The 13852-nt window shown below is 36.5% G+C and overlaps 1 protein-coding gene across 1 annotated transcript in view; it reads left to right on the top strand.

The window, feature by feature from the left end:
* The window catches only part of LOC135218899 (notchless protein homolog 1-like), a 202447-nt gene that overhangs the window by 27096 nt on the left and 161499 nt on the right, over positions 1–13852 (top strand). Inside the window, 1 exon segment of the mRNA XM_064255344.1 lies at positions 538–686. Within this exon segment, the coding sequence (XP_064111414.1) occupies positions 538–686 (149 nt within the window).

The raw sequence follows: 13852 nt of genomic DNA on the forward strand, positions 1-13852 counted from the left end.
CGTGTGCCGCGAGATTTGAAATTCTGTCGGGAACGTCGGAGACTATAGCTAAGTATATATCTGCCAGGTAAGTATGTACAAAACTTTATTGTAGTTTAACAATATCATATTAAGGGGAATAAAGTAAAAAAAGGTAGCCTATCTTGTAGGAAAAGATGAAAGCAGATTTATGGAGTTATGCTTCTTAGGGATGAATCTTACCTACTGTTAAAGATAGCTTATATCCCTTCACCAATTGGCAAGGAGACATAAGCTATCTTTAATAGTTGGTAAGTATCCAAATAATAAATTTTAATGTGAAAATATTTATCTTTGAATTTTTAAAGATTGCAAAGCACTGCATCTGTACTTACCATTTATATTGCCAAAGAAGTAGATGCCTCCTTTTTTGTTTGGTTAGTTATAGAAAAGTTTATTGTCCAGTAATGCAGTATTGTATAATTTGTTTTGTAAAATTTGTCATTAAATTGCACTTATGTTAACTAAAATTTTCACATATATGTGAAATATCATTTCATGGCCATTGTAAATTTACAGGAAGAAAATACACCATACAGCTTCTTTGTAAATGAGAAAGAAGTTACGGATGACCTTGCAGGAATTCTAGATGAATCAGAGAGTGAGGAAAAGGTGATGACAATTCTTTACCAACCTCAGGCAGTATTCCGAGTAAGAGCAGTCACAAGGTAAGTTACTGTTTTATTTAAGTGACTTACCAATTAATTATATAGCTAATTATTTCCCCACTTGGCAGCAAAAATTGAAATTTTGCGAGAAGCTCAGTCTAGGTACAAGGTGCCACCCACAAATGGCAATAGTACTGGTAATGACTTGGCCGATCATCTCTTTTCTATTTTTCTGTCCCACTCATGGAATCATCGAGCGTGCAATGGTAACATTTTATTCTTATTTTTCCAGTTATTTTTCTATTTTTGTTTACTGGATTTTGGTGGTATCTTTCTTAAACAGCCTTCAAGCAGAATCTTTCAGGACGAGTTTTTTCATGATATGTTATTGTTATGCAAGTTCATTCATTAAGCCGGCTACCGCCAGTTTGGCGCCCCACTTGGCATTCATATGGGCTACTACTATGAGATTCAGGGCCTCTGTAACACGGTTTTTTGGTAATTTGCTCCTTATCAAAGCATCAGATGTAGCTGAAAGTTGACATATGTATATTTTACAACCACACGCAAATTTTGTCAGCATTATCAATAATCTAGACCCGATAGTTTTAATTTTTATAGAGTAAAAATTATCTAGCCGACGCCATGGCCAATGATTACGAGCCAAGAGTCGAAAAACATTCATTACGTAAGCAAGGTAAACATCGTTTTACGAAATGTTGCCCCGCCCATCCGCCAGACTGAAACTTCATTCACCTTGTTCCATCGGCTCTGGAACCCATAGCAGTCAAGAATGGCTAACAGGATTTGGAATTTTCCCTGTGGTTGCAAAACTGCATTTGTCTTACGATTTGTAACTATACAATCAAGAGAAAGCCCGTGGCCATACTTACTATAGCCTGAATAGGTAATTATTCAGTTTATAGTTTAAATCCAATGTTTATGGTCTGATTTGTATTTAGCGTAACGTGATTATAATACTTGTAATGTCATTCAGGATTTTGAACATTTCCATTAACTATTCACTATGCCACCAAGAGAGAGAGAAAGAGAGATTGTATGTAATCAGCCTTTATATAACTATTTTTGTTAAAATAAGATTTTTATCCAAAGTAAATCTTCTTCTTCTTCCTAGCTTAAACCCATTTTTATATGGGGTCGCCATTACGAATGAGTCGTCTCCATCGATTTCTGTCTTGTGCCTCTTTCTCATTTATACCTTTCAATTCCATATCTTCCCTTACACAATCACGCCATCTCTTTCTTGGTCTTCCCTTCTTCCTTCTACCCTGCACTTCCATTTCCATCATATGTCTTCCAACATGACGTTCCTCCCTTCGTAATAGGTGTCCATACCATCGAAGCCTTCCTTCCTGTATTTTCTTCGATATTTCAGCTACCTTTGTTGATCCTCTTATATACTCATTTCTAATCCTATCTTCCCTTGTTACTCCCGACATCCATCTCAACATTCTCATTTCTGCTACATCCATCTTCTTCTCCTCTGTTTTCCTCATACTTGCTGTTTCTGTTCCATATAACATTGCTGGTCTGACCACCGTCCTATGGAACTTTCCTTTCAATTTCAGAGGGACCTTCTTGTCACAGAGTACCCCTGATGCAGACCTCCAGTTATTCCATCCTGCCTGAATTCGGTGTCTCACCTCTTGGTCCATGCTTCCACTATCCTCCAATACGGACCCTAAGTACTTGAACTTCTGTACTTTCTTTATTTTATCCAAAGTAAATACAAGCTTATATGTGCTAAAATCTCCAGCAGACCAACAGATCATCCGATATTTCTTCTTCTGTAGGCCGTACAACGTGTTGGATATAAAGACTTTATGAATGGCGGAACGATACATAGATGTGGGTGGGGTGCTAGCGTAGCAATAATACTGTAGTAATAGCAGTAATATACATGAATTAAACGTTTAGGCCAACTGCTGGGATGCTTGAGGATCATTTAGCATTTCTTACAACTGCTCGAGAAATGAGTTTTTATAGCCAGAAGTTAAATTTTCTAATCCAACAATGCCCATGATAGCCTTCAGTGTTATCCTGAATTATAACGAGGCCAAAGTGGGTGGAGCCTCGTGAAGTCGTCATTCTGACGATAATTATTGGTGAAGGTTTAAAGCCAAAATACGGTACTGGCTATTTTTTTTCAGTAAATAGGTAGATAGCCAATGAATAAAAATTGCTTGACATTGGATATAGCAGTTATCAAATAAAGCTTGTCTACTATGTTTTTGAAAATTACCAACTATTCTCTACATCTTATCAATCTGATTGTGACCTATAAAGTAGACTGTAATTTCTTAGAACACTTATTTTGGGAGTTAGACTAATAATCTAAGTGTTTTTGTATTTATTAACATATTTTGTTGGTTTGTTCATTATGACAATTATCAGTGGAGAGGTTTCAGAGTTCATAAAGGTGTGCTGCTTTGCTTGTATTTAAATTTGTATGTCATTGTAGCCAGAGGTATAGCCTTCATTACGTATAGCCAATCATCCATCGAGAAAGAGGGAAGAAATGCTGTCATAAGTTACGTAACTTTTACATTATAAGTACCAAGTTTATTCAACCTACGTAATGCAGAATACAGTCAAAATTTATGGGTAGATATAATGTGTATTCTGAATAAGCTTTATATGTATGAAATGCATAGATAAAAAGTTATTGCGAAAAAACCGTGTTACAGAGGCCCTGAATTTCAAAGTAGTTAGCAGGTGGTAAACAATTGCCTTAAATGTAATTCTTGAATTTTACATTTTAATTATTAGGCTGGAACATATGTTAGTCTTTCAGGCCAAAATGTTTTGCATTTATGATATGTTTACTGCATATAGCGTACTAGTAATTAGCCGACGTTAAACAATTGTCTTAAATGTTAAAAAAAAAGTATCTTAGTTTAAGGGGGCCAGCCAGCTAATGCCATTTTTTAGGGACAGGACTTTGACATTCATACCACTTAATAAGATGACTTGGGACATCTCCAAACTGCAAATGATTTTCGTTTCTGACCTTCAGTTTTGTGACGCCAGGCCGATTTATCTTGAAAATAACCATTTTTCAGATTCTATTTCCTCCCTTGATATTTAATATTAAGACCTGGGATTACTACCACATATAGACCTGATGTAGACCTCCAATCAAGTGAAGAATTTCTTTTCTAAAAGTTATTTTTTTGCTAGATATGAATTTTTTCAATATGGTAAAAAGATATACCCTATAAATCAGGAAAACAAATTCTGAAAAAACTAAACGAAAAAGGGAAAAAAGGGCTTAATTTGACTGTTCTATAATGTCTTATTAAGTTATATACCAAATTTCAATGCTATAACTTTAAAACTAAGGGAGAAGATAGAATTGGAAGGTCAATAAGTATAGTTTTGAGATACAGGCATTGAAAGTTTTTCTTTGTATTTTCACAAAGGCAATGTTAATAGATAATGATTATTATGAACTTCATATTTTCTTTTTGGGTATTAATAAACCAAAGCTATGTTATTTATCATAATTTAATCATAAATGACAATCCCTTTGCTCACAGATCGTAACCTGGGGCACTTCGTCAGGTTAGACAGGGCACTCCTTCCTACGCAACTTTCCCTCTCTCGTTCACTAACTCAGCTTATTAGAATGAATTTTCTTCTTCTGTATGTTAGCGAGATGTTTTACTTGTATTTTCCTCTTTGGCATTATGAAATTCTTGCCGAAACAAAGATAAACAGACGTAAAAGCAAGAGAATGTCAGAGGTGACACTCAAACATGTTCTCTCTTTTTACAAAGACAATGCTAATAAATCATGATTACTATTATGAATTTCATATTCCTTTTTGGGTATTGATGAACCAAAACTATGTTATTTATCATAAATGAAGATCCCTTTGCTCAAAGACCTTAGCCTGGGGCACTGCGTGACATGCATGTCAGGCAAGACGGGCATTCCTTCTACGCACCCCTCCCTCTCTCTCTCTTAGTTCTGCCCCAAAAATAATTATGTTATGTTCAGGTTAAACTTTGCATTGTTTTTCGATTTACCGGGCTTCATTACCTGTAAACCCTCAGTTTAAAGTTTTGTCGTATTATTTAATTCTCGAAGCATGTTTTCCAAGTATATATATACTCAAAAAACTGTTTATTACCTCAGAGTAGTATTTGAATGTTTCATCATTCTTTTAGACTAAAAGCTAAACATGGTCAGTTTTTTGCGTAGGCTTCTTGCGAGTTGTTGGTTTTGCTTTTCCTTGGAGGTAAATCTTGTATCTTGAGTTAGCCAAGGTCTTACATTTATGTTGTTTATATATTCACTTGACATTGTTAAACAATGTTGTTTGTTTCACTAGATGTCGTTAAACAATGTTGTTTATAGTTTTACAGTTGCCTTAAAAGTAATTTGTGAATGTTCGTCATTCATTGGCTTCTGGTGAGCTGCTTATTTAGTTTTGTCCTAAAAATAAGTAATTTTGGTGTCTTATGCCATTTGCTTAGGCCAAAAAGTCTTCTGCATCAATGATGTTCACAGAGAGTAGGCGATTTACTAGACATCATTGAACAATTGCCTTAAAAGTAATTCATGAATGTCATCATTCATAGGCTTAGTGTGAGCCACCAATTTAGTTTTGCCCTAAAAACAGAATTCTTGTATCTTAGTTATTCCTTTAGGCCAAGATTTGTACGTCGATGATGTTTACAGGGCGTAAGTTGCTCGTAAGTTCTTTGATTAATATTTGTTTTTAAATGTAATTCTGGAATGTTTTGTCATTCCTTTTGGGTCAAAGTTTTGAACATTTTGTTTGTTTACTGAACCTAGTCTTGCTATCAGTCGGTAAATTAGATTAATTTTAACATTCGCATTTTTCTCACCTTTCTCACCTTTCTCACCAGACGCCAGGTAGGCCTCCAGGCCTGTCCATCGTCCTGCTTCAGGAACTGTCTCCATTCTTGGCGATCATCATAGAGCCTCATCTCATCAACTTCCCGCAAACTGGAGCCTCTCCTTTCTACTCCTCTCTCTATGTTTTGTAGCCATCTCATTTTTGGTCTACCTACCGGTCTCCTTCCTTCCGGTGTCCATTCCAAAAACCTAATAGGATATCGCTCCTCCTCCATTCTTTTGGTGTGTCCAAACCATCTAAGCTGTCCTCTCTCCACAAAATCTAGTATCCCCTCCACTCCCAGTTCTCTTCTAATGTCTTCATTTCGTAGCCTATCCAGTCTTGTTACACCTTTTATGAGTCTTAGGGCTTTCATTTGAGCTGCTTGAAGTTGGCTTCTAGTTCTTGATGTTAATGTCCATGATTCATGGCCATAAGTCTATTAATATTGGTCTTAAAATAGAGAGGTATATTATGGTTTTCACTTTGCGAGGTATATTTCTGTCTTTCATTAGTGGGTAGAGCAGATACAGAATTTCTGTATTCGGATAGTTATATCCAGTTTTGAATCATTTTGGTCACTAAACTCTACTCAAGTATTTGAAATTTCTACACTGTTTCAATGACTGACCTAATTCTACATCTACGTTACTTGGTGTTCGTGATAGGTGCATTATCTCTGTCTTATTCATGTTGATCCGCATTCCATTAGCTGTTAAGATCGCATTCCAGTTGTTGACGTTTTCTTGGAGAGATTCTGCGCCGGGGGCTATCGTTGCATGGTCATCTGCATACATAGGGTTGATGGTCATATCTGCAGCGTCATCCTCATATAGTTGCCTCATACATTTATCTAGGAACAATATAAAAAGAAGTGGAGAAAGGAGGCTGCCCTGTCTTACTCCTGATTTAATTTCAAACCAGTATCCATTCTCTTGATTTGTTCTTACTCTGGATCTGAGGTTTTGATAGGTGTTATAAATTGCTCTATTAAGTTTCTCGGGGATTCCATAGTAAGGGCCTTTTAGGGCATTCCATATTTTCATTCTTGGTACTCTATCAAAAGCTTTTACTAGATCTATAAAAGCAATACATCTGTCCCTGTCCCATTCCCAGCTCTTCTCAAATATCATCTTGAGGGAGAAAATCATAACAGTTGTCCATCTTCCTGGTCGAAAACCATTTTGCCATTCACCCAGCTTTGGTTCAACATATCCTCTCAATCTAGTTTCAAGTATTCTTTCATATACTTTAAAAGCATGTGACATTAGGGATATTCCTCTATAATTGCTGCAATTTGTCTTGTCATCTTTTTTACAGATTGGGCATATTAGATCTCTTCTCCAGTCTTCAGGTGGCATTTGCCCATTCCAGATTATGTCGATTAGCTCTAGTAGCCAGATGACTCCATCCTCCCCCATGTTTTTAAGGAGCTCTGCAGGGATTGTATCCACTCCAGGGGCCTTAACATTTATCATCCTCTTGAGGGCATTTTTTACCTCCAGTGTTATGTCAAGTTCTGCATCCCCAACCACATCAAATTCTAAATGCTCTTCAAGGTCACTGTTTTCGTTGTTTAGTAGTGTTTCAAAGTGATGTTTCCATCCTAATTCAATTTCTCGGGGTTCGGTTAAAATTGTCCCATCCATAGGGTCTTTGATTACATAAGTGGGTGGTTGGCTTCCCTTTCTATAGTTTTTGGCAGTGCTATATATGAGTTTTCTGGTACCTTGGAGATCATTTCCCAGGTCTTCTCCTATTCTTTCCCATGTTTCTCTTTTTGTTTGAGCTTTTATTCTTTCTGTTTCTCTCGAGGCTTCTTTATAGTTATTGTGATCTTCCAAGTTCAAAGTTTTCATCCATTTTCTGAAGAGTTTCATTTTGTTTGCAACAGCGGCCTTTAGTGTGGGGTTCCACCAAGCAATTTGTTTTTTCCTCCTACCTCGAACTCTTTTCTTCTGCACTGTATTATTAGCAGCACCCACTACAGCCATTTTAAAATGTCTCCATTTTTCATTTTGGTCATTGCTCTCCTGTTGCATTTGTTTAGCTTTATTTATTTTGTTTTGATATCTAACTAAGCACTCCTCTTCTCTCATATTCTCTAAAGTAAGCCTTTCTCTCACTTGGCTTTTAATTGGTTTGGGTTTCATCATCTTTAATTTAATTAACCCTTAAACGCCTATTGGATGTATTTTACGTCGAGATAAATTGTCTTTTGGGTGCCGACTGGACGTAATTTACGTCGACATAAAAAAAGTTTTTTTTAAAATTCGCGGAAAAATACTTATAGGCAATACTTATAGGCCTACCAGCCGAAAAATTTTGAATCACGCGCCTTGGGGGATGCTGGGAGTTCATGGATCAAGGTGTTGTTGTGTTTACAATCGTTACGCAGGCGGGCAAGCGCATATTTCTTTCTTATCACACTAAAAAGTATCAGTGACACATCTCTGAAATTATTTCGTCACTTTGACATAATTTTGGCACCATTTTAAATTAGTCGTTACATGGAGTATTATATATGAAAATGTGTGCATTTTCATGTAGAATACAACAAAAAATACTCATGATTGTAGCTTTTATCAGTTCTGAAATATTTTCATATAAATAACGATAAGTGCAAAAATTTCAACCTTCGGTCAACTTTGACTCTACCGAAATGGTCGAAAAATGCAATTGTAAGCAAAAACTCTTATATTTTAGTAATATTCAATCATTTACCTTAATTTTTCAACAAATTGGAAGTCTCTAGCACAATATTTCAATTTATGGTGAATTTATGAAAAAAAACTTTTTCCTTACGTCCACGCGGTAACTCTTCCGAAAAAATCATACGTGCGACTGTCATAATGTTTGCACCATTTTCAATTAGCCGTTACATAGAGTTTTATATATGGAAATGTGCGCAATTTCATGCACAATACAATTAAAACCAACCCATGGTTTTAGCTTTTATCAGTTTTGAAATATTTTCATATAAATAACGGTAAGTGCCAAAATTTCAACCTTCGGTCAACTTTGACTCTACCGAAATGGCCGAAAAACGCAATTGTAAGCTAAAATTCTTACAGTCTAGTAATATCCAATCATTTATCTTCATTTTGAAACAAATTTGAAGTCTTTAGCACAATATTTAGATTTATGGTGAATTTAAAAAAAAACTTTCCTTCCCTCCGCACGCGGATTCTCCGCCGCAAATCTCTGAAATGCATACGTCGCATTCTCGGAATATTAGGAGTTTCATAGAGTTTTATATATGAAAATGTGCGCTATTTCATGTAGAATACAACAAAAAATAATTGAAGGTTGTAGCTTTTCTCATTTTTGAAATATTTGCATATAAAAAAAATATTTAAAAAATTTGACAATTGGGCAACTTTAACTCGTATGAAATGGTCGAAAACTGCAATTGTAAGCTAAAACTCTTACAGTCTAGTAATATTCAATCATTTATCTTCATTTTGAAACAAATTGGAAGTCTCTAGAAAAATATTTAGATTTATGGTGAATTTTTGAAAAAAACTTTTTTACATCCGTGCGTTACGAATTCATGCATCATTTTGTGATAATATTTTCTCTGTGTTGCTTTGATTGTTTTACAATGTGTTATATACCAAAATGATTGCAATTTAGTGTACAATACAAAAAAAAATTAACTCGTTAGCTTTAACCGTTTTACTCACAGCGCGATTTGAATACAATTATATATTTCATTTCTGATGGTTGCATACTAAACTTCAGGTAATGACAAAAAAAGGAGCCAAAAATGAACTCTTAATCTTGAAAACTAAGTGTGCTGTGATTTTTTGAAAAAAATATTTTTTCCGCTTCGGCGCTCACTCCGAGACCCCCTAGGCATCGAATGATACAGCGGGGATGCTTTTTACATCTCTGACCATATTTTTGTTATTTGTTATTGCCAAATCAATCATTGATTTTTCAGTATATGCTCCTAAAGCAGAGTTCCATCGGTACCACGTCCACTTGTGGCTGTGTCTATGCTTATAGAAAGAGTTCATAATGGACATCTGATTTAGTATGCAAAAATCAATTATGTTTTCTCCTCTATTTCTGTCTCCAATGCTAAATGCTCCCAATATGCTCTCTATGCCTGTCCTGTCTTACCCAATATGTCCATTCATATCTCCGATTATTAATGTATTCTCTACATATGGGACAGAATCTTTTACTTCTTGTAGATGTCTGTAGAATTCTTCCTTTTCTTCTGGAGGGCAGCCCTGCTGTGGTGCATACATCTGAATTATGCTGGCTTGAAACATTCCTAACTTTAAGGAAATGCTAATAATCCTGTCACACTTGAATTCTAAATTACTAATTTTTCCAGTTAGCTCTTCACTCACAATAAAACCTACTCCGTGTCGTGGGGTTCTTCCACCTTTGTAAAATAATTGGTAATTGTTATGCAATAATTTTGTTCCTTCTCCTGGTAAACGGGTTTTGCATTTTTCCTTGGAGATAATTAAAGTGTAAGGCCAGAAAGTAGTAGGAGAGAGACGATGTTATCGTCGGGCCGAGAGTCTGTTCCAATAGTAATTACTTTGGTATAATACTTGCTTCGGCAGTACATTTTGAAGATTTTTTTTTTTGAGATGCTCTTCATTTCTCCTCTCCTTCAGCAGAAGCTCTCGCTTCAACATGATGCCAACTCGTACTACAAGCATTCAAGGGCGCATACTAGCACCTTCTACCTTCTAGCACAGATGCTCCAGTGCTCCGAGCATCAGCACCAAAGTGCCTATAAGTGCTTAAGCTCCCATAAGCACCCTGAACAGAGGTTCCAGTGGTGCGACCGTCAAAGCTCCTATAAGCACTGGTGTCCATAAGTGCTCATAAGAGCCAGAGCATCCATGAGTGCTCATAAGCGCCAGAACGTCCATGAGTGCCTGATTGTCCTTTAGCACCCAAAAGTGTCCATGGGTGGCCAGGACCATCTAGGAGTGTACTTAAGCCACAACAGCGTCCACAAGCACCCATGGTCAACATCAAATATGACTAAATAGATCATACAAGAAAAAACAACTATAGACTCCTTTTCTGGAAGAATATGATGCTGATGAGAAAACACTTAAAAATAATTATAAAATATGAGAAGAACCTTATTTTAAAGATTACAAGAACCCTCCAGAGGGATTCATCCCTGTGGAGAGCTGTACATGAACCAAATAAAGTGTACAGTTGGCACATACGTTATTTTTTCTCCTACTTCTAGCCATATAATGTTATCCACTGGGTTCTGCACATGGCTCCCTCGCTTCCTTCCCATGCCATTGCCAGTTTTGTGTCGGGGTTAGGAATGGTAACCCTGTGATCTTGAAGTGTTGTGCAGTGGAGAAGGTGGCTATTTGTCCCTCAATTCTCCTAGGTGTAAGTCACTGTCTTACTCCCCAGTGCAGGGGAGGAGTCAGACTGGTAGCCCAAGGGAGGTTATACATGAGTAGTCACTCCCTCAATCAAACTGTTGCCGGTCCTAAGTATTGACAGACAGCCATTGGAAAGGCGTCTTACTAGATGTGTAGTGGAGGGTGTAGCTTTTCGGCCCTATATAATTTCTTAACGCAGTCCCTGTCATACTCCTCTAGACCTGTGAGGAGGCATACTGTCAGTCTATGGTGTTCATAGGGGTTTGCCCCTGGATAGTTACCCCTCAGTTGAACCTGTTGCTTGCAGGTTTTGACAGACAACCATGGAAAAGGAGTCCGTATAGTGCGCTTCTCTTGACTGCTTGAGTTATGGATCTAGTGCTGTGGCTGTCAGGTTTTGGCTTCGGGTAGCTGCTCTTCAGTCTAGCCTCTGTCAAGGTCTCGACAGACAGCCACTAATACGAGAACTTCGTGAAGATGTAGTGGAAGTGGTAGCTATCCGGCCTGCCGGATGTCCTAGACTTTAGTCCATGTCATTTTCCCCTTGGGAAAAGACACTGGCAGTCCAGTGGAGTCCAAGGGATGTACCATGTAGTTGACCTCTTAGTTGCACCTTTAGCAAATCCCAGGTGACGACAGACGACCAGTAGAAAGGCTCTTATTCCAGTAATAGTTTTCCTCTAGTTCTGAGTAAGGTTTGTTTCCCAGGATCCCGGGATCCTGGACAGTTTTCAAGGTTTGGTAATCCTGGGATATATTTGCACATCCCGGGAAATCCCAGGATAAAATTAAGTACAAATAATGGGACAAATTTGACTGCAGAATGGTTGTGGACATGTTGTTCTGTTTATATTTATATATACTGTACATACAGACCATTTCTGTGATTATGTATCTGTGTGATGATAATGATAGATGTCTAGATTATGTCATTGTTTTGATATTTATATAAAATACTTAATATTTTATGTGAATTGTATTTTCCCATGCAGCATCTTGCTAGTTGCAACACTTTTGCAATATACCGTATATACTCGCATATCATGCGACTTTTGAAGCCCTAATTTTGGAGCTAATTTTAAGGGGGTCGCATTTTACATGAGATATAAAATTCGAGTATGTAATAATCATATATTAGTATCATAAGATAAAATACAAACATAATAGATATGCATCTTTTCCATGGATATTTTAAAAAGTTTTGTTTTACTTCACTGCATCCAATAATATATGTATTTTCATATTACCATATTTTTGTATTATAAAATACAAACATAGCAATCAATGTTTCGTTTTGGAAATCAGCTGAGGGTGATTGCGAAATAAGTTTGTTTTGCTGTGTTGAACTGAAATCAGAGCAACTCTCTTGCCTCTAGTTAGCGCAAATGAATCTCAAGATACTCTTCTACTTATATGAGACAAGGTTATTTTACATTATACAAAGTGTTTTCAAGTGGAAATATCACTTGAAAACGTATCGTTTGTGAACAAAATTTAGTTATTTTTTCGTTATTAGATGGTGCTCAGGGCATGTTTATTGCATAAACAAAAATCAACATTCCGTTCGATATTTTCACTGTATCTCATCAGAATACTACAAGCTTTACGTATTTATCGTTTATTGGAGTGAAAACAGTAAAATGTGTTCTTTTCATGCCCAATAGTTTTGATTAAAACACATTTCTCTCAAATTTTGTTTACAGTCCAGTTTGATGTTACTATACTGAAGTTTGCGAAAGTTTCATCCACGCTGCCAATGCATGATAATAGTCGCTAGCATATCAACATTCTTTCCTCAACTTCAGCTAAAACTTACAGATTAAATTTAGCAGTATATGCCCTTGCCGATCTTCTATCCAAAGCGAGTAAGGCTATAATACTTTTAGTATCGTGCATCGGCAACAAGGATATAACTCCAATAAACTTATGCCATCAAACACACCGTAGATGAAATGGAATGAAAATGATTTTAATCAATTTCAGGTCTTGAAAGAACACATTTTACTGTTGTTTTTACGCTGATAAAAGACAAGTAACCTAATGGTAAAGTTCGTACTACGATGAAATGAAGTGAAAGTAGCGAACAGAATCTCGTAATATTTTTACACAATAAACATGCCCACAATGCAATCTGTTAACGAAACAAAATACTTTAGTCTACGAGATGTAATAAATTCATATTTTGATTTTAAAAACACGTCGTATACATAATGACAAATTACCTTGCCTCATATAAGTAGTAGAGTATCTAGATATTTTACGCTAACTAGAAGAAAGGCAATTCGCTCCAAAACGAGTTAAATATGGAGAAATAAACTCGTATTCGTCATTAGCTGATTTCCAAACAAAACACTGACCGCTTTGTTCGTAGTTAATGATACAATAATATGAGAATAGGCAGTCCCCGGGTTACGACGGGTTCGGCTTAGGACGTTCTGAGGTTAAGGCGCTTTTCAATTATATTCATCACAACGCATGTTCCAGGGTTACAACGCCTACAACGCTGATCTGGCAAATGAAATATGACACCAAAAATGCAACATAATCAATATTTTGAGTTTTTTTAATGAAAAATGCAATAAGAATGCAGTTTACATAGTTTTCAATGCACCCAAAGCATTGAAAGTAAGGTTTTCCTAGGATTTTTTATGATGTTCCGGCTTACGACGATTTTTGGCTTACGACGCGACGTGTCTCAAGAACGGAACCCCATCGTAACCCAGGGACTGCCTGTACACACAATATTATTGGATACTGTAATGTATAACTTTTTAAAAGAATCAGACAAGATGCATATTCATTGTGTATTTATTTCGTAAATATACGTAGCCGTCAACAGCCTGATATTGCTCAATTAGGTATGCCGATGTCGGTCCGAATCCGATTCCCGTTTCTTGTCCCATTTTAGGTCCATTTTTTTCCCCACTAATATGTTATAGTCAGAATGCATTGAA

This window comes from Macrobrachium nipponense, chromosome 1 (assembly GCF_015104395.2).
Source record: "Macrobrachium nipponense isolate FS-2020 chromosome 1, ASM1510439v2, whole genome shotgun sequence".
In the NCBI taxonomy this organism is placed as follows: domain Eukaryota; kingdom Metazoa; phylum Arthropoda; class Malacostraca; order Decapoda; family Palaemonidae; genus Macrobrachium; species Macrobrachium nipponense.